Here is a 22,202-nt window from a genome sequence, read left to right as displayed (position 1 = left end):
GTCCAATAAATACATTTATTGAAAAAATTAATTCTCAAAATAAATTATTTTAAAGACACCGAAAACATTAAGTCACATTAAGCATTTTACTGATTTCTAGGGTTTTCAGTTTTAACACACACTTTATTTATTTGTAGTAATATTTCACAGCTTGACTAAGAACAACAGGTGTCGTGCAGACATCTTACCTGCAAGCTTTGAGAACTTCACTGGAGCTAGGGTAGATGGAGACTGAGGACCAGGGAGCCAGACCTGCAGGAATTGTGCGCCTATGAGCTATTCCTGAGGGCTCTGCCTTCAGTGGGCTCTGGGAGTCCCCCAGCCCCTTTCCATTGAGCGTGGGCCCCTGGCTGCTGGATGGGCCATTAAGGCAGGAGAGGCTGTTTGTAGTGGAAGGGTCTGTTGAATGGGGAGAGGGTGTAGCAGTGGCTGAAAGTGGCGAGGATGCCACTGAGCACTCCGATACAGGCTTGGAGGCGGCGTGGAGACCTGGGTGGCCGTTGTTGATTTTCTCTGAGGAAGGCTCTCCATGGTTACTGTAGTTATCTTCATTAGTATTGGCTTTTCCCTTTCGCAAGGCTGAGAGCTTAGGATTGTCTGAACTTAGCACGCCGGGGGCAGGAGTGCCAGGCTGAGATAGGCTAGCAGAACTGTCCGTCACCTGCGGCTGGACGTGATTAGTCAATCCCTGTGCAGGTGTGGTGCTGGGACTAAGGGGTGTCCCTGCGGAATGCCTGCCGGTGGCTTCTGTGCCTGATGGCAAAGTGGCAGCTGCACCGCTGCTGCCATTGTTGCCCCCTGAAGGCGTTGCGTCTTTGGTGTGGACCCCTGAGGTAGTGGCGGAGTGGGGGGGCGAGGACAAGTGGTTGGGTGTAGACTGAGGAGAGGTGGGGGATAAAGAGGAGGCTGAGGAGGAGGCAGTGCAGGGCCCAGAGGAATGTCCGACCTGATTCAGAATGGCAGAGGAAGAGAACGAGGTGTGAGGGGAAGAGGAGGAAGAAGAGAAAGGGGGTTCTCCATTGGGACCTGCCAAATGTGAACCTGGACCTTTTTGAAGCCCCTAGAAAAAGATAAAGATACATTATGTTATTAATAATAATGACACAATCGTTAGATTTCAACATCAACAAAAGCATGTAAAAATAATAAGATAACAGGAACCAGAGACATGCCTGAGTCGTAGTGTTGTGTTGTTGGCTCCTCCAGGTCTCCTCTGTTTGACTGGGACTGCTCGTAGTGCTGCTGGTGCTGGGGTGATTGGCGGCTGTGCAGTTGTGAGGTAGAGAGTTCTGCTGTGGGTAAGGCACGTTTCCGTTGCTCACGCCACCAACTCCTCCCAGACCCAGGGTGTGACCGTTGTCCGGGTGTCCCGACAGCCCTGCTAAAGGACTCGAGGTTCCGTTGGCTGTGGGCTGGGGGGCACATGGGGGCTGGAGGGCTGCGTGATTGTGGGGGGAGCTGCAGGAGAGGCCTGCGTGGTGCTGGGAGGGCACCGTGGAAGGACCATTGGGAAGGCCGGGCCGTGGTCGGACACCTGCTGCTGCCTGCTGCCTCACCTGACGCAGACAGAGGAAAGCGTGAGTTTAAGTTTCGACAGGAGCTTTACACAACAGGTAGAAACCTCCATGTATGTTCCTGCTTCATGTACCTGCTGTTGATGCTGCTGCATGAGAGCAAACTGGTTCTCCAGCTGCTCCAGCATCTGCATCTGTTGGGGCTTGAGGTTCGCCCTGTTGCTCCGCAAGTGATCCAGGTGCTGCGTATTTCACAACAGAGTTTTATTCATTCAGCAGCTCACAGTCACATGCATTTAAATACATGATTGTCCAAAATAATTGAGAGCAAACTGGTATTTTTAAATCAACAAACACACGTAGGGGTTAAAGGACAAAGACAGAATCCCAACTCATTTCTTTTGCACCCAATTAAAAGGCCTTAATTTTCACTACTGGTGGTGCACGATAAGAACTGTCCTGTAGCGAGAACGATATGCACATATCATCACCTTTTTAAAAATAATTTGAACTTAGTTTTAATTTTAATTTAAAATGAATTTTAGTTTGACTACTTTCTCATTCACTTGCTCAAAGAAAAAAAAAATGCATTTAAATATTAAATGTTCGGTTGCTAAATATAAGTAAAAATAGGACATCTTTAATCCTTTTTAATCCTGGCTCCTAGAAATGCAGGTAGGTGCACGGGAAAAGTTCCTGCAGTGGAAATGAAGCCTACCTACTTAGTAAGTTTCTGAACTCAGTGACTTTCTCCAAAGACCATTCATTTTTATGCTGGCAAAAAAACCACTTGAGTCATTTTCCTACCTGAAGCTTCTGTGGCGTTAGGTACCAGCTAGGGATCTGCTGTTGATTGGGCTTGTTGGCCCATGAATCTGCAACAATCTGGGAGAGAGACAGAAAGAATTCAAAACTCTCCAGCTGCTCACCTTTAAAACGTGTCCAACAACTTAATGAAGTTGATGTGAACAGTACCTTAGCTGGACTGGCAGTGCGTTTTTTCTTGGCAGGACTGGCCTGTGGCTCTGTGTGATTGCTGGCAGGCTGGCCTCCCTCCCCCTTGCAGGCCTAGAAATACAGCACAGACACAGTTTGTCAGGACACGTTGTCCTAACAAATGTCTTCCAAGGTGTCTTTATCAAGTACGCTACAGTTGAAAACAGACCATAATGTTACATTTTAAAAAGAAGAAAACAGACATAAATACAGGTTTTTCTGCAGATTGACACTGGGGTTGGTGAGAATACACTTGATACGATATTCACATGTGTCTTTATGCTGGGATTGAAATGCACAACAATGTCATTTTGTAATTGTGACTGTTACTTGGCTGTACAACATACTGTGTTCTATTCTAAGACCAAGTACTTGGTTGCAACATTAATAACGTTTACAAGAAGACATTTGATCAATCACACATAAAATGCTACAAAGCAAACAAACCTAAAACTGGGTTTATGTGGGAATTTAAAAAACAAATCACTTTAAATGTTTCCCCTTCAGTGTTTGGAGCAGATCATGCAGGTGCTAATGATGGAAATGATGGTGTTGGAAGCCAAAAGTGGACGATGACAGTTTTCAAAGAAAAAAAAATAAAACAAAATCTAAATCTAAGCGGGTGAGAAGTCTTGAGGGTAAATGTGCAGGGCGAGGATCCGTCACACTCTGGAAGAGGTGTGGGCCATTTTCCATTTTCAGAAGAGAAAAATTAAGGTGAGTGGCAAATACATGACAGAAAAACATGCATTCAAACTACTTGTGTTTCCACTAACCATGAATATTTACACTCTCGATTTCCTGAATTTGTTACATTAAGTGAACAAAATATGTGCGTCTTTGCATTAAGGATAAGAACCTTAGAGGCATCATGAGGGTCAACTACACTATTAGATTATTGCCCTTCAGAATACATCCAGGTTCATCGCTTAGTTCAGAAGACCATACTGGCTGTGGATGCAGACCAGGACTTTGGAGGCATCAATACTGTCTGTTGTAGCTATACTGTCTGAACACATCAGAAGGAGGCCTCAGCTTTAATAATCGCTCAAAAATATATTGTTGAAGTAGTTCCAAAGAGACTGGAGTCTGTTGTATAGGCTGGATCTCACCTGCTGTGCCTGTGCAGTGTTCAAGGCCCCCTGTCTGGACGTGAGCTCAGCAGGAATGGGTAGGCTCCAAGCCTCCTCAATACTAGGGAGCATTTTGCTCTTACTCTGCAGACTACCTGGCTGTGGGTTACACAACTGTGCCTAGGAGAAATTGTGTAAGACACAAACTTTAGTGCTGAACTTCGGTTTTACAAGAAAGGCAAAGTCTACTGCTTGCTCACAGGCGGCGTCTTAGGCAACCACATACAGGATATCACAGAAATGTTCAATGCCATGAAAGAGTGCGTTTTAATATTACAGGTGAGGAAAGTGTGTTTACACCTCAATATGAATCAGCATTCATATCTCAGTGATCAGAAATCGAAATGACCAGAGCACAATCTGCGTTTAAAAAGCCGATTGCTTTGCCAGTGAGCGGCAATAAACACAGCACCAAAAAACACTACACGGCATCTAATAAACAGGGGGCGTCTGATGTAAAACCCTCCTACCTGCAGCAGTTTGATGCGTTGTGTGAGTACAGCAGTGTTGAGGCAGGCCTTGCTGCGAGTAGCATTGATGTAGCACTTGATAGCGTCTTGAGGCTGGCCGCAGGACTCGTACAGGGTGCCGAGATCCATCCAGGCGGCGGCGTGGCTGTGGTCCAGCTGAACAGCGCAGATGTAGGCCTGCAGAGCATCCATAGGCTGGTTCTGCTGCTGGTACAGCACCCTGGAGGCAGAGGAAAAGAGGCGAGCTGATTCTTAGCCAACCTCCAGAATGTAGGTCCTTCTCTTTCTAAATCCTCCCGACTCCCAGAGGACATAACCCACACTTCCTACATCTATCTATAGCTCCTTCCTCACCCTCCAAGTTCTCTGTCATCCCTTCCCTCCCAGCATCTTCTGTCACACTGCAGCTGCTTCATCTGCAACCCCAATTCCCCAAAAGTTGGGATGATGTGTAAAACATAAATAAAAACAAAATGCAATGATTTGCAAAGCCCATCCCCCCATATTTTTTTCAGAATAGAACATAAACATATCAGATTTTAACTTAGACATTTTACCATTTCATGGAAAATATCAGCTCATTTTGAATTTATTGGCAGAAACACATCATGGAAAAGTTGGAAGTGTGTAAAGTTTTCCATGGTGCAGCATCCCCTCTGCTTTATAGAACTGTCTGTAAATGTCTGAGAAGTGAGGAGACCAGTAGCTGGAGTTTAGGAGAAGAATGTCCCCTTCTTGTCTGGTGCAGGACTCTAGCTGCTCAACAGTCATGGGTCTTTGTTGCCGGATTTTTGGTTTTATGATGCAACAAATGTTTTTTTTATTGGCAAGACAACAAGCCAAATGGTCCCTCTCCTCTCTAGTCCCGCAGGACACGACGTCCTTGGTTTCCAAAAAGAATTTCAAATTTTGATTAATCTGACCACAGTAGTTTTCCAAAACACGCCAGTGTTTCTGGATTGTGTTCACATCTGGCTTCTTCTTTGAGTGATAGAGCTTTAACTTACATTTGTGGATTGTGGATCCGTGACCTGTGTTCTGTGGTTTCTGGAAGTGTTCCTGAGCCCACGCAGTGATGTCCAGTAGAGAATCAGGCCAGTTTTTAAGGCAGTGCTGCCTGAGGCCCCTAAGATCACATGCATCCAGTTTGACCTTCGGCCTTGTCCCTTGTGCACAGAAATTCCTCCTGATTATCTGAATCTTTTGATGATATTATTTACTGTAGATGGTGGGATCTTCAAAGTCTTTGCAATCTTACGTTGAGGAACATTTTTCTGAAATCGTTCTACAATTTCCAGATGCAGTTTGCTGCGGATTGGTGAACCTCTGCCCATCTTTACATATGATACCCTCTGCCCCTCTGAAAAGCTCCTTTTATACTTCGTCATGTTACTGACCTGTTGCTAATTAACCTAATTAGTTGGCAATTGCTCCTCCATTTGTTTTTGATTTGCAGCATTTACTTTTCCAGCCTTTTGTTGCCCCTATTTCGTTATTTGGGAGATGTGTTGGTGCCATCGAATTCAAAATGAGCTAATATTTTACATGTGTGTAAAATATCTGTTTCAACATCTGATATATTGTTTATGTGCTATTCTAAATATAATTTGGGTTGATACGATTTTGCAAATCATTGCATTGTTTTTATTTACGCTTTACACACCCAACTTTTTTGGAATTGAGGTTGTATAACTAATCTGGAAACTCTGCACTAATGTTAGTGTGCACAGACTGTGCACACTTTAGACAAGCTAATAAGATGCTAGGTTGGTGGATCAAAAGTGTGCAACTTTTATTTTAACATTACTTTGTTTTGTGACGTGGTTACACATTTTTCATGTTGTTCAGTCAAACACAACCACTTTGAGCACTTCTCCTTGCTGCTGTTGCTACTGTCCAGAGTAGTAACCATGTTTCTTGTGTGCAGGTGTCTGTATCTCCAAATGACTGCTGCAGTTCCTCACAAAGTAAGATTGTACTGCATGTTTTTGTCCTTACCCTATGGAGCACCAGGTGTCAGCACTGGCCTCCGACTTATCGATAGACTGACGGTAAGAGATGAAGGCATCCTGCACCTTCCCAATACTGGAGTAGCACCTAGAGGGGAGAAGACCGCATAGACATACACAGTGATACTAAAATGACTACAAACAATTAACAAAGTAGTGCTGATCACATAAAGCAGAAGAACTTTTGCTAAAAATTTCAGGCTCATGGCACAGTACTTCCATGCACACTCCTTTTAGATCACACACACACGAAACCAAATTACTTTTAACACAGTGTCAGATAGTATAACTGCATTCTTCTAATTAATAGACGACTATTGTTCACAGTGCACCAAACTAAGATGTAATGGTTTGCATGGAATGCGTCACAGTGGTGGCCTCTAGTCCAGAGCATGTTAAAAATGTGACTTTCCATGTACAAGGTCAAATCACCAGTCTCAGATTTAAACACACCAGAGGCCAATTTGGAAAAGCTCAGGGGCAGTTAGTCAAAATGAGGGACAAGGGTCTAGTTACTGATTTACGCAGCTTAAAATAGCTGCTCTTCAACTGATTGTGTGCCACTAATTAACCACGTTAGAATCTGAGTGCTACCAAGTTACACAAATAATGGTTTTACCAAAACTGCAGGAACAACCTCTAATGGAGATGAGAGCAGACTGTGCTACAGCACATTCACCATCTTGACTCTGGTGTGCAATGTCTGGACAAACATTCATTTTGTACATCAGTGTGTAAAGTTCAGCCTTCTCAGTGTAAAAAGAAAGAGTAAACCAAAACGGGTTTCACACAGACAGTACTGATCACCCAAAGGGACAGCATGGATCTTGTGGGACTCATTCCAGCACCTGTGTGCATTTGGCCTGATTATCTGCCCCCGAGAGAAACACAGCTTAGCAGCACAGGGACAAGAGTGATGTGAATCACATGCCTACAAAAGGCCCTATGGAGCATGAATCACTATCCATTATTATTCAACTAACAAAACACTTAAGAAGCCAAGATTACTATCACAGCACACTGGCAGATGGCTACTAGGTAAAACAAACAGGCTAATCAGGACTCACGAAATGTACAGACCCTATAACAACAGGCAAACACCTCACAGCTTTGTTTGTCTTACCTGCCGAGAAAGTACCAGGACTGGCCCGAGTTTGGGTCTGCTTCTAAAGACTTCTGCAGACACTGGATGGCATAGCTGTTTTTGGTGCCTTTGTCCCCGAGCTGCTCCACCGTGTGATGCATCCAGCCTGGAGGAAAACGGCAAAATGATCAGTGGTGACCAAGTCTAAAAAATTACAAATAAATAATCAAATAAATTCACTGCTACTACATGCAACAGCAAAAATACAGTTGGCACTACTCATATTATTCAAGTGCATGAATTTGTATCCACAGTACTCATACGGAAGTTACAACCACTGTCTGTTGGTGTGTGGTTCATCTACACACACCAACAGAACAAATGGCTTGTTCTTCCAAGGGTCTCAAATGAAACAGCAAGGGGGGAAAGAAAAAGAGGAAGAGGGAGGAGGGGTTTCTTAACACACCCCGACACTTCAGTAGGACTGATATGAATGAGTCTTTGCAAACCGCTTCTTCCTGCTGTCCAACCATTTCCACATGTGGGTCCACACACACACACGCACAGACACACACACACACACGTAAATAAACAAGCTCTCAGGAAGATAGTCACAGAATTCTCCTATATACCTGTGGCGAGCTCCACAGGTCACCATGACAACCACAGCAGGCTAGACTACAGCACCCATTTACAACAAAGTAAATGGGTGGGTGGGGGGGGTTTGTCTACACAGAGGAGGGAAGGCAAATTGAAATGTCTGTGAGGTAAAGCCTAATTGCTGTTTCCCGTCTTCGTCACAGTACATTTTCAATAAGCAAACTGACAGTACAGAAAATTATCACCTAATCAACCACAAGATGCTGGTTCATTCTAAGGCTACTGCTGCACTGCTTCTGCTTTAGGGCCTGATGAGACAAAGTGCCTTTTCAGGCTACAAAACGCAAGGTGCCCTGTACTCTTTTGTTGAAGCCTGCATAAAAAAAAAAAAAACATCTTTTTTTAGGATTGTTACTAGACAACCTCAGAATCACTGTCCAGATCCACGAAACCTTTATACAACACTTCTGAAAACATCTGCATTAAATTCTGAACAGGTGGAGGGAACCTGCTCTGGCTGTGATTGAGGGTGAAATACTGATCTCAGATATGTTGGGCAAGGAAATATACATTCATGTGTATACACGAGATGAAAATTCTGTCTGATTAGGGCAAAATCAGCTGCCATAAGGCATGAAATGTCCTTTTAATACAAAGATAAGCAGTTTTGTCTCATTTATTGAGACAGTCGTTTCTGTTTCAAATTGCTGAGCTTAAAGTTGGGGATGGTTCACACTAAAACACTGTTTTCACCAACTGTCTAGACATGAAATCTGACAGTCTAAAGGAAGCACACACCTGACAACTGAGAAAACTGTGGGCAACACACTGACCGACTAGAAGTTCTAAGGCAGACAAACCAGCAAATGCAGCCAGATTAGAATTCTTGTGTGTTCCTGTGCCAAAACAAATGTGGCAGCGATATGCGATGTGTGCTTTTATTAGGACAGAGAAATGTGCTGAAAAGAACATGGGGGGAAAAAAGAAAAATGCCCAGAATTAAGATGAGATCCTGCAGACAGAATGTAGAGTAAGTCTTCAATATCCAAATAATATTTATGAGGCAACAGTATAGTATATAAACTTAAGCAGAGCAGACACTGCTGTTGGTTCCGATCACTTGTATTTAATATGTCTAAATTACATTTTCCCACGATGGTATTAGACGTTTTAATATGTCCAATTTGACATATTAAAAATGTAATGGTAGGCTGTTACCTATGGCTGCTATGGATAAACTCAATGCTCAATACTCTTGGCTACTCAAGTTTACTTTACAACACAAGGTGAAATAGTAAATCATCTTGATTTGTGTAATATTTCTTCTGCAAAGTATAAAAAATGAATCCATTTTGTCTTGTCCAATGCAAGTTAGCCTCCCACTGTGGGTGTACATTGAAGACAAAGAGCTTTAACAACACCTGTTGCATTATGTTGCTCTGCTCCTACATGAGCACAGCTGCCTTTACTGCCTTTCACAGACTCGAGCGTCAAACACATATTTATTAACCAACCTTAATTAACCTTCTAATGGGCAGTTCCACCTGTCTGTTAATTGCCACTCGTGTTTTGAGAAACATGTATTTGTAATATCACAAAATGATTGTGTGAAGTTAATCCAAGCCATGACTACGTGCCGTAGCAAATTCCCATTAACATGAAAGTTTCTCTGCTTTTCTCTGCTCAGCACTGTGGAGTCACTCGTCACTGTGTATCACCAACTACTGTCATCAAGTTCTAGATGAACTGAGAACAAAGGAATCTACAAACTTATTATGATTTTAGAAAACTTACTGTGCTTCAGTAAACTACTAGCATTGCTGCAGTTTTGATTGTAATGCGTCATCACATTAAAAAAAAAGACAAAACAAAACTCTTAATTAAGCGGTGCAGTAATTCTCGAATCTCCCATGACCTTGAACTGTGCATACAAGAAACTCTAAAATTCTGCCTGCAGAGTGACATCATTATGTTTATTAGCACAACTCTTTTCTAAAATAATGCCAATCCTCACAAATGCACCCATACAACATAATTATACATTTGTGTGTCTACACCCTGGGTGGGGGAAGGGAACAACAGAAAACCATGCTCCGTTGCAAAACACACACTGACACAGAGCTTTTGAAAAGAGAGAAAAAGCCCTTTACTGAACAAAATAATGGTATAAAGCATCCTCAGAGGACCCAGTAACTATTACAGAGTTACTTTATTAGCATGCAAAGTTCTTCATGCTAGAGAGTGTTAAACTTTTAAGCAAATTCTGTTACATTTACATGTGGAGGCGTGTAGCATGCATGAGCAGGCGGCACTCACCAAGTTGTTGCAGTGTGGTCGCCTTCACCTGTGCAGGAAGATTTTCTGTTTGCAGCAGACTTTCGTAAGTTTCTTTTGCTGCTCTGTATTTCTTCTGCAAGTGGAATGAGAGGAGGAGAAAGAAGAAAAAAAAAAAGACAGAGGTTGTTTAAAGCAGACGGGAGGTCAGGGTGTTTTATGATTCTATGTGGACAGACACAAAGAGCCTCAAGACCTCCTCATACTCGTAATGACCAGCCAGACACCAACACGGGGGAGGGTCAGCGTGGATGAGGACAGGCCAGACTCAACACGTCTGGAAGCTCTAAGTGTTTCTGCAGTTAGGTGAATGCTTTGTGTATTTGGGGAACCTGAGTGATTGAGCCCACTGCTTGTTTTAAGTGGGTGACCTTACTGACCTTGAGTATGAACTGAGATTTTTTAGTTTTTAGTTGAACCTTAATTCAATGGTGACCTGGCCAATAGGGCGACGGGATACAAAAAGAAAGGTTGATCACATAACCGATGAGACAAAATTCAGTAAATAAAGTAAAGCAAAAAAAGAAAAAAAGAGAAAACATCAAGCACAAAAGACAAAAAAAAAAAAAACAATCACTAAATACAGGAGCAGGATGGGGTGTAAATTACAGTTAATTTCTGTTAAAAAGAGGATAATGAGATTAAAACGTTCAGTTTTAATAGAGTCTGCAAATTGTTACATGAACAGGGAACAAAATATTACTTTTTCTACGAGCTTAATTTCTCACAGTTGGGACCTTAAAACGAAGCGGGTTGGTGGATCTCAGGTTGTATGAACATTGCTCAGGGACAAAAATAGACCTGGTATAATGAGGTAGTTTACCCAGTAGAGCCTTACATATGAAAATGTACCAGTGCTGCTTCCTGCAATTAGAAAGAGACGTCCAACTAACCAGGATATGGGGCACACACTGATGTGTTCTGTAACCAGAGTTATAAATCTCAATGCACAATGATTCAGAGAATCAAGTTTAGCAAGAACTGAAGTACAGGCAAAACCATAGACAATGTCACCGTAGTCAAGCTGCGACAGAAACAAAGTAATAACCCAGCAGAACATGAATAACAGATACTCTATATGAATACCATATAAGGCTTTAATAGAGATGGATGGTCTTTTAGCTTGACTTGGTGAAAATATTATATTTAAAAACAGTTTATAGTCAATAAGTGAATGCTGTAATGAGTTAAAATCAGACTGCACATTAGCAGCTGCTGTTTTAATAGATGAACCAAAAGAGTACAGAATTATACAGTGACTCGTTATTAACATATAGTAAAAAAAGCAGTGGGCCTAGGATAGAACCCTGAGGTATTTCCTTTGATAAGTCAAATGGATCAAAAATAATGTTACCCATCCTGACAAACTGTACACAGTCATTTCAACAGCTCTGAAGCCAGTTGACAGCATCAACTGCCACAACTGTTGCAGCCAGTTTAAAAACATATGGTTCAAGCTCATCTGGACCAGTTGCTTTTTTTTGGTTTGGTTTTTTTTTTTTTGAATATAAGGACTGAAACGCATGTAATACTTCAGTAACAGTGAATGGAGTGAAGGCAAAGACACCCGGTACCTGCAGAGAGGAGCTTTTGAAGCTTGTATTGAAGAGATATGGGATTGTTCTTCAAACATGGTGCCAGCCTTTTTACTGAAGTGATTTTAGTGAAAACTGAGTTTAAAAAGTCTAAACTGAGTTTTCAGTTTCTGACAGTCTGTATGTATGGTTACATGAGTTTGTGAGACTGTGGTCTTCTACCTCATCCTGACAGAGCAGACCTCTCAGTGCTACAGTCACTCATGGTTCCTGTTTTGCTGGGAGTACATTTACTCTGGAATAGGAGCTAAAAGGTCCCTCAAAGGGGCATTTCAGGAAATATTATTCTTCTCAGTTTCTGCATTGTGCACAACTTCCTACATCAGTTCTAAGAACTATGCTTAAGTTCCTCTGGTCTGAAAACACCTATGGACTCAAAAGTCAAGGGTCACGCTGTTGGAACATTCCTGTCATAGTTACTGCGGCATATAACACTCAGGTTGGAAATATGCTGCTTGGCGCAGCATAATTGAATAATCACATAATTGGGCGTTGATTTGCTTTTGCTAGTTCTGTGGAAAAGTTCTGGAAAGTACCTGCTGCCTCCAATGTTTTGGTTATCACCTCCACAGAAGTTCACAGTGATCTGAGGTGACACTAAAAGCCTTTAGCTTCTTCTGGGGAACAGTTATCTCCTTTGCTGTGGCAGTAGAGTTGGGCTAAGTGAAACCACGCAATGGAAAAGAAGCTTATGACCTTCTGTACCGGTATTGTGCCTTTAATACAGACCATGTGTTGAGAAAATAGGTGCAATAATCCTTGTCTTGAACAGGTTGTCGTTAATTCACGTCCAAATATAGGTTAAATGATGGTGATCAAGATTTTAAATATATTTATTGACAAATTATTTTTAAACTCTAATCTCTAAAACAGCTGCATTATCACAGTTTAAAAAAATATTTGTAACTCCACTAGATGAAAACCGAGCTCTGGTCTTTGTTTAGCAGGTGCCAGAGTGAATGATAGCGTCAGCGTTCCACTCAGAGGCAACATACTCAGTACTCTGCAAAACTATGAGTTTTCAGGGTTTGTCAACTCAAACATTAACAGTCTGTTATACCAAGCTTGTGAAACAACCCCCAGGATTCTTCCTGTCAGAACACAATAAAGACACTGCAGGGTAAACATTGGGGCCAATAAATGACAGGGGCTTATAGTCTGTCAGTCCTGCTTTGACTAGAGATAGGGATCAAGTCGAACAATCGTACAGAATAACTGCTGCATTCTTGTAATCATACTTAAAGATGAACTTTAGTGACAATATTCATCTGCTCAAATGATTAAAAAATAATTTACTGCTTACCTGGATCTCATACAAATGAGCAATATGGAACTGAACTGTTGGGAAAAAAGCAGAGGAAAGAAAAGTTAGGCTTTATTTGTTAAAACAAAAAAGAAAAAATAAAGATGTTATACACGTAACCCAATCACAACCAGTGTCTACAGTCTGCAAACAGTACAGAACACAGACGGGAGAGGGACAGTATCCCTAGAGTGCTCATGTAATCCGAAATCGCAGGGTGCAATGTGCATGCAAGCACTTCCATCTCCCTCTCTCTCCGTAAGCTGTCTCCTTGGCAACCCAAGACTTAGGCAGAGTCAACAGGGAAAGAGCAGTAGAGAGGAGAAAAATTGCTCTGAAGAAATATTCCGGTGCCCTTTCAATATTTGCTTTCTGCCATCGACAAGCTGGTGCACGAAAAGCTCTTACTGCATTACACTGCGGCGTGCGGCAGGGTTTATTGTGGCCTCTGCTAATTATACTAATGCTACTTACTTTCAGCTTTGGACAAAGTGCAGAGATTGGAGTCAATCAAAGCCAGCTGAAAATGCTGCAAAGAAAAAAAAAAGGACATGTTATTATGAATGCAAATGCATTTTCATGTGTTCATACAAAAGAGACTGCATAAATAAAATAAACATCTAATTAAATCTTCAAAAATCAAATCAAAGAACATAAAGCACTGCATTACTTATACATCATAATTACATTTCTTATTATATTTATTCTGCTTTACTGACAGTCTTAGCTGATCCTTAACAAGTCATGAATGAAGCCTGGAGACTGTAACATGAGGACATTGTTAGCTGGAGGGGCTGAACCATAATCATTGTTGCCTCTGGATCACTTAACTTGCTCCAATGTTTCCTTCAAAGCCCTGTAAATAAGACGCCCACTAGTTAAGAGTAGTATCCTATACTCTCATCTGATTTAAAACAGGGTTGGTGGGTCAAGCAGATGTCTGCAGAGGCTTAGCCTGGCTGCCAAGGCGTGGCACACTACCAGCAAATATCTCCATCCAGGGTCACTGAACAGATTAGCACATAAGTGCATCACATGGCTACAGAGACAGCTGTCTGGTGCATCCCCCCCGGCTTTCTCCTGAAAAGCTGAGGACTCTTCCATGTAACTCCTGTGTTTGCCACCTACATTCTGATGTTGGGTTTGTTAAAATTCACCTGAGCTGAGAGAAGAAATTAAATCCCAGTGAAGAGCTCTGATTTTGAAAATCTGTAGAGAGAACACTCAAGCACCCAGTGATGGCTTCAAGTGATAGATTCCATACACCATAACCTCAGCACAGTCGCCGAGCACAGCCTCAGGCATTTAAAGGGGCACCACCAATAAAGTCTTATCTGGGTCAGTTAAGACTGGGAATCGTGCGCATGAATCTAGCACACAGCTACAGAACAGGCTGCACTGCCTGGGCTGCCTTACAGCACTGTTCAACTATGGTGAGGTTTCTCTAATTAGCTTTTGCTGCAAGCTTAAAGGCAAATGTTACTATCTGCCACAGAGGCCCATGTCAGATAGCTGTAACCACACACACACACACACACACTTAAAAGGTAGAGTCTGCAGTCTTGCAGCAGCAGCTACTGTACATGGTCGGCCAATGTCAGACAGGAAAAAAGGAAGCGTCCAGCTGGATCTTTTCTCACATAGTTCACCCCAGGGCCACTGGAGCTTCACACATGTGCACGCACACGCACACGCACACACACACACACAGCTTAGAATAAACTCCCTTTTAAGGGCTATGAGCTTATGAGCCACAAAACATCCGACAAGCATCACAGGCAGTTGTCCCAATGCATGCATGCACACACACCCACACACCCAAGTGCATTACCTAGATCACTGCCATATCACACTCCTCCTGGAACCCCCACACACCGCATCCTCCTGTAGATCTCTCCCTCAGCTTCTTCTATCCCTCCTTCTCTTTCACACTTGCTCTACCACCAGGCAGATAATGCAGCAGGATTGTCAGCTTGGCATTCCACCTCCCTTCCCATGTCTCGCCTTCCCCTCTCTCTCTCTCTCTCTCTCGCTGCTATCTTTTTTCTTCCTCTCTCTCTCTCTCTCTCACCCCCTCCTTCCCCCTTTTCTATCCTGGTGTCACTGATTACTATTCAGCAGACGGCTGCAGTAGAGAGTGCAGAGAGATGACACACAATACCTCAAAGCCGGAACGTGCAGACGCACACCACCTCTCCCTGTCTCTTTGCCTCTCCCCCTTCCTCAGTCATCTCAAAGCTCTTCTCCTCACTGCTCAACTCATCACATTACCAAAACAATGCCTGAACACACACTCTTGCAATCATCTTCCTGTCCTCTCACTGGCTAAATGTGCAGCCACTGATGGAATGAAGTTTGTGTATAGAGGACTGTCAGTGACTTTGAGTTATATCTAGAACTGCAGTGCTCCAAATTAGGTTACAGAGTATTCTCAGACACTGCAGGCATCTCTCTGTCACATGATGCCACTCAGCCTCTTCCTCTACCTAAAGTGTGCTCAAGAGAAACAAGGAGGAAGGGGAAGCACTATGAAACCTGCATCCCCCATAAAAACCTGTCTTTACATTCCCTTTCTCCCCGCAGTCATCATCTGCAGCCTTTTCCATTTCCCCCTTTCTCCCTCTCTCCAACCTTTATTCAATCTCTATTCAATGCTCCACTAAACATGCACCCACCCCTCCCTGTAGATAACCAGGGCAGATGTGTGTGTGTGTTGGTGGAAATGAGCCAGGAGTAAGAGGGAGGGGTGCTTCCAAGACAGAGTGAGAAACTGGAGCATGTGCAGCCTACTTAAATCGATCAACAGTATCACTACAAGGCTTAATACAGTTATTCTATACACGGCTCCGTTCTGGTCTAGTGGATAGGATTCAGCGCTTTCACTGCCACGGCCTATGTTCGATTCCCGGTCATGGAACGTGCTTTGAGGTGGCCTGGTGGATCATTGGAAGAGCATTGGGTTGGGAAACAGAAGGCCACGGGTTTGAATCCCACCTCATCAGGTGTGGCTCCACCCAGCCACCAAGGCCTAACTTATGGATACATATTATAGTACACCATCTTATGGACACTGCCTACCTTCAATTTTAGTGTCAATTGGCTGAAACTATCAAGCGCACACTTTAACACTATTGTAATGTTGTAAAGCTAATTCAACCACCAACATGTAATAAACATAAGTACAAATGCAAAAACATATTCTCTGAGGCTCGAATCATGGTAATACAATAAAACAGTAATAGTAAAAAATATAGATACATCTGGAGCAGGACAAAGCCCAGGATCAGATGGCAGTCTGCTCCTAAAGGGAACCAAGACTCTTAGACAACAATAGATCCATAGGCTTCAGTCACAAAGCTCCTCATTACTGTCTGGACATCCATTGCTCACAGGTGTCAGGAGATAGAGGAGGTTTAGTTCACACAGAGAAGACAGATGATCTACCAGCCTTTGTTAATCAGGACTGCTAGGCAGGATGAGTCTATTTAGGAAGAATAAAGACTTGTATGACTCCCACTTCAGTGAGATTATAATTCTAGAAGATAATACTCTGATATTTTCCTCATTCACATGATAAGCAGTCTTTTTATTTACAGAGACCCAGGTATTAGTCATATGAGTTGACCATATTTTGTCAAATGTATGAGATAAGTTGTGTACAATAAGACACATGTTAACAGGGAGACCACTATAGCGTGCTGCTACAGGACATTTTCTAACTCAATTGCATTGTCCACAGTCTCCACACAGGTAATAGAGCAAACACTGAAGCTTCACTACTCATGTAGTACATAAAAATCAGCCAATGATGATCTTAATAGTGTCGAGGAGGACAAGAGTCAGCATGGCTACTGTTTACGTAGTGTGAAACCCTGTGTGCAGAGGTGGTAGAAGTACACTAACTGAATACTTAAGTACAACCTAATTCCAAAAAAGTTGGGATGATGTGTAAATGTAAATAAAAACAGAAAGCATTGATTTGCAAACCTCATCAACCCATATTTTATTCACAATAAAACAAAAATAGATGTAGAAACTGCGAAATTTTACCATTTCATGGAAAATATTAGCTCATTTTGAATTTATGGCAGCAACACATCTCACAAACGTTGGAAGAGGATGATGTTTACCATTATGTATGATCCGCTCTTGTTTTATCAACTAATTAAAGTTTTAGGAGAGGAATGTTCCAATTCTTGTCTGATGCAGCATTCTACCTGCTCAACAGTTCTGGGCCTTTGTTCCTTGATTTTTTGTTTTATGATGCACCAAATGGTTTCTATTGGTGAAAGGTCTGGACTGCAGTCAGGCCATTTCAGCACCCGGACTCTTCTCCTGTGAAGCCATGCTGTTGTGATGGATGCAGCATGTGGTTTAGCATTGTCTTGCTGAAATATGGAGAGTCTTCCCTGAAAGAGACGTCGTCAGGATGGGAGCATATGTTGCTCTAAAACTTCTATGTACGTTTCAGCCTTTCCAGATGTGTAAGCTGCCCACACCATAGGCACTAATGCACCTCCAGGTTTTTAAACTGTGTGCTGATAACAAGCTGGATGGTTCCTCTTGTCTTTAGTCAGGACATGATGTCTGTGTTATTTTGATTAATTTGCCTCAGACCATTTTTAAATGAGCTTTGGCCCAGAAAGTGCAGTTGCATTTCTGCATTGTTTTCACATATGGCTTCTTCTTTGCATCATACAGCTTTAACTCACTGAGCCCATACAGTGATGTCCAGTAGAGAATCAGGCCTGTTTTTAACGCAGTGCTGCCTGAGGCCCCGAAGATCACAAGCATCCAGTTTGACCTTCAGCCTTGTCCCTTGTGCACAGAGATTCCTCCTGATTCTTTGAATCTTTTGATGACATTATATACTGTAGATGGTGAACCTCTGCAGATCTTTACATTCGAGAGCCCCCGTCTCTCTGAAATGCTCCTTTTATATCCAGCCATGTTACTGACCTGTTGCCAATTAACCCAATTAGTTGTCAACCTTGTTAGTTGCTCCTCCATTTGTTTTTGATTTGCTGCAATTATTTTTCCAGCCTTTTTGAGCCCTATTCCAACTTTTTTTGAGATGTGTTGCTGCCATTAAATTCAAAATAACATTAATAATAAATATTAATATAATACTAATATTTTCCATGAAATGGTACAATTTTTCAGTTTCAACATCTGATATGTTGTTTATGTTCTACTGTGAATAAAATATGGGTTGAGCCTCAACCCACAACCTCAAGAAAGTTAAAGTTTGATCCCAAAGTAACAAAGAAGGGGGCTGAGGTCCTCGTTCAGCTGGTCCAAAGCAACATAATAAATACATTCTGTCTGTCTTGCTGCCACAATATAAGAATTGTCCAGATTTACCTTTAAGCTTGACTCGTAGTCTGTGTTGACTTTAAACATGAATCCCAGCCTCAGGTGGATCTCTTTAGCTCTTGAGAAGCTGGGGTCAATATAAAGCACCTCCTGGAATGCCTTGATTGCCCTGGACACAGAACAAGTGTGTTTAATACAAACATATTTCAACAAACATTAATGGAACGCTGGAAAATAAAAATGCAGCTTGTTACAACGTAATTCTGACACTCAACACAGCTGGGCAATATGGACAGACATCTAACAACATGTCAATATATCAGAACTGATACTATGGGGCACTTTTAGATACCTTATAGCTACTCAGTCTCAAAGTAAATGCTACTAATAGTAGTGGAGACGGATGGTAATTCCTTGGTAAAATCATCACTAGACCCTATTTAAGACAAATTCAATCTAGATTGGAGAAGTTTTAATTTAAAATTTTTGTTTTTTTTATCATCGCTGAAGTTTTTCTGCAGTGCAGAACAGTTGTATGGAGCTGGAGCCGCTTATTTGTTTAAAGTCGAGAACAGCTGATTGGGCTTCAGCAGACGGCACTGTGGATTTAAGTTTCGTTTGGACTTTAAACATCACATACGATATAAGGAGGAAAATGGCTCGAGGTTGCAGAGCTGGTAAAAAGCGGAAGGGTGGAAGCTGCATCTCCCATCTCGGATTATGGTCAACGTTAGGTCTCTGGAGAACAAGGTGGACGAGTAGACTGCACTGATAAGGAAGGAAAATATCTCGAGTGTAGACTAATGTGTTTCACAGAGACATGGCGGCAGGAAAACATGCCTGACACATACTTCAGTATAGTGTGGGCGGATCAGAGGAGAGAGGAAAGAACCTGACTGGACACATCTACAGCCCTTCTGCCCTTCTGCCACGAACCGATCCACCTCCTACCTGTGTACAAGCCCGTGGTTCAAAGGCAGCCCCCCACCACCACAACAGTGAAAGGATAGTCTGAGGGGGCCACATATGCCCTGCAGGGATGTTTTGAGGCCAATGATTGGAAAAGTCTATGTGAGACACTTGGTGAGGACACTGATGGACTGACAGGCTGCATTACAGATTCCATCAGCTTCTGTGTTGTTCCCAAACAACAACAACAAGCTGACCATCTCAGCAGAGCAGGTGAGGAGAGAGCTTCGCTCCACAATGGCTGCAGGTCCTGATGGAGTCAGACCCAGGGTACTGAAAGCCTGTGCCCCACAGCTACCTGGCCTCCTTCAGCACATCTTCAACCAGGGTGGCAGTGAGATGGAAAACATCAGCCTGGTGCCAGTACAGAAAGTCGCATGCCCCAGTGTCTCCAGTAACTACAGACCTGTGGTTGTAATGCCCCACATCATGAAAGTGTTAGTTCTGGGGGGGTGCTCTCATCCACCTGCTACACTACAGCTACACCCACCTGGACAAGCCTGGGGGGTCTGTAAAGATTATGTTCTTTGACTTGTCCAGTGCTTTTTACACAATGCAGCGTGTCCTGCTGAGGGAGAGATTAAATAGCATGCTCGATGACACCCCCATGGTTGCCTGGATCTTGGACTACCTCACTGACTGACCCCAGTATGTCTGTCTGCAGAACTGTGTCGGACACTGTGACCTGCAGCACAGGTGCTCCCAAAGGGACAGTCCTGTCTCCCTTTCTCTTCACCCTGTGTACCTCTGCCTTCAGGTACAACTCAGAGTCCTGCCACCTTTTCTGATGACTCTGCGGTTGTTGGATGTATGGGTGGAGATAAGTATTGATCAGTGGTGGACAGTTTTTTTTAACCTGTGTGAGCACAATCATCTCCAGGTCAACATCAGTAAAACAAAAGGAACTGGTGGTGGACTTCAGGATGTCCAGGACTCAATTCGTCAATCCTCTCTCCACCACCATGCTCCGGCTATTTTAGGAGTCTGTGGTAGCCAGCTCCATCTTCTATGAAATATGAAGGTGGCAGCCAGTAACAGACGGAACTAAATAATAAGGAGGGCTGGTTCTGTTCTGGGGGAGAAGCTGGATCTTCTGTGGCTGAGAGGAGAATGTTGTCCAAACTTCTCTCAATCCCTCCCACCCACTCCACTGTGTGTTGGCTGCACAGAGGAGCACTTTGAGCCAGAGACTGATCATAGTAAAGTGCTCCACAGAACATCACTGGAGATCCTTTCTCCCAGTGGCCATTAAACTGTGGTGACCATTGAAGGGACAAGCTGAAAGCTGTTGATTTTGACTAATTGGTCAAAATGGACAAATAGTACTGTTTTTATTTCATTTATTATTTCTTTCTGCTCTACTTTTCCCATGGAGAGCAGCTGTAACATGACAACCCAATTTCCCTATTATTGCATTTGTCTGAATCTTGAATCTAGATGTTCCAGTTTTATTGTGCCCTTGCGATAATAAAGCTGCAAGACACAGCTGTGCTAAAGTGATAGTTGTAAATATACAGCTTCAGGTGCATTATCGCCAACTTCTGAGCTGGAGCACAGACAAACCAGATTTGCCTATACCTTGTAAAATGCAGGACAGACATTATCAGATTTGTGATCAAGCAAACTCAATCTACACGCAAGTGGCAAAGTGCAAGTAAAACTGTCAAACCTAAAATGTATCTACATATCAGACAATTGCACTGGGAGGGACAAATGCTATAGGGGCTAGTGTTGCTTTAAAACTTAGAAGTGATTGATTTTATACCGGAGAGGAAAAACTAATATAATTTTGTGCATTCTGTCCATTAGGTTAGTACAGCCTAATAGTTTCAGATGTTTAGGGCTGACACACCTGCCATCAGCAGTGGAGCTACAGGATTTGTGAGTGGCCTTGCTGCTTCACAAACCTGGGCTTTATGTTAAATTCCCCATACTGAAACCAAGCACTTATCTAATACCAGTCATGTTATCTGCACTCGCCCCTAGTGTGAAATTCATTAGAGTGGTTTGTGTAAGGTGGGATGCTTACAGGGATTAATATTGATGACCCAAAGTTAGTACTGTGAAACTGTAACTGACAGTGCAATTTTCAAATGACACCGATATCACCATTTTATTTCACCTCCAACACCTCATACAGACACCAGTCTGCCACCTCCTAATTAAAACTGTGGCTCATGTGGCCACACAGTCTTTAATTTGTTAAATCTAATGATCCAGTGTCTGAGAAGTTTATCTGGTCAATGACACTGGGCTGACTTCACAAGTGTAACAGATGGTAGACAAGACAAAATGCTGCTGTCATGTAAGAAATACATTTTCTACTCCTCTCTTAACAACAATAATAAGAAAGTAGTCAACAGGAAAATAGCAGTTAAAACAAAAAGCATGTTTTCAATTTAACACACTCAATGTGGAGCTACGACAACAATGGCAACTGCACGTCAGCATGAAGCTTTTCTCACTGGGTGACACAGCGAAGTGAACTCATTGCCCCCTTTTCCCTCCTACCCAACGCTCCCCCTGCTCAATCTGGTCCCTCCCTCCCTTCTGTGTTCAGTGTTCCAGCTTTCCGCCGTCACTGGCACAATCTAAGGCGAATGCTTGGAGAATGCAGCTCTTCTACAGAATAATTCTCGACACACAGTGTAAGGCAGCCGTGTGGAGCTTACACCATCCATCAGTAAAGGGCATTGGACTGGGAAAAAACTGCACATTTGTCGATAGGCCAGGCAGGCAACACAGTTGAGTTCCATTATTTGATTGCCATTTGGTGAGATTTTAATAGCATTAATGTTCCACTCTTGCTCTACATTGAAATTTGCATGGCCGCTGTGACCTAAGACTGCAATGAGGAGGCTAGTTTTGGATGGACTTGT

The 22,202-nt window shown here is 42.8% G+C and overlaps 1 protein-coding gene across 1 annotated transcript in view; it reads right to left on the bottom strand.

The window, feature by feature from the left end:
* Positions 1-22,202, bottom strand: part of kdm6a (lysine (K)-specific demethylase 6A) — a 38,444-nt gene that overhangs the window by 5,125 nt on the left and 11,117 nt on the right. Inside the window, exons 6-18 of the mRNA XM_067517230.1 lie at positions 18,403-18,523; positions 13,513-13,567; positions 13,039-13,073; positions 10,123-10,216; positions 7,246-7,372; positions 6,112-6,210; positions 4,114-4,333; positions 3,623-3,763; positions 2,490-2,582; positions 2,322-2,399; positions 1,649-1,756; positions 1,173-1,556; positions 189-1,060 (exon numbers count right to left, since the gene is read on the bottom strand). Coding sequence (XP_067373331.1) covers positions 189-1,060; positions 1,173-1,556; positions 1,649-1,756; positions 2,322-2,399; positions 2,490-2,582; positions 3,623-3,763; positions 4,114-4,333; positions 6,112-6,210; positions 7,246-7,372; positions 10,123-10,216; positions 13,039-13,073; positions 13,513-13,567; positions 18,403-18,523 — 2,427 coding nt within the window. The remainder of the gene's footprint in view (positions 1-188; positions 1,061-1,172; positions 1,557-1,648; positions 1,757-2,321; positions 2,400-2,489; positions 2,583-3,622; positions 3,764-4,113; positions 4,334-6,111; positions 6,211-7,245; positions 7,373-10,122; positions 10,217-13,038; positions 13,074-13,512; positions 13,568-18,402; positions 18,524-22,202) is intronic.

The sequence above is a fragment of the Channa argus genome, chromosome 9, assembly GCF_033026475.1.
Source record: "Channa argus isolate prfri chromosome 9, Channa argus male v1.0, whole genome shotgun sequence".
NCBI lineage: Eukaryota > Metazoa > Chordata > Actinopteri > Anabantiformes > Channidae > Channa > Channa argus.
Note: the sequence above shows the minus strand (reverse complement) of the source record. Positions and strands in the feature narration are given on the sequence as shown.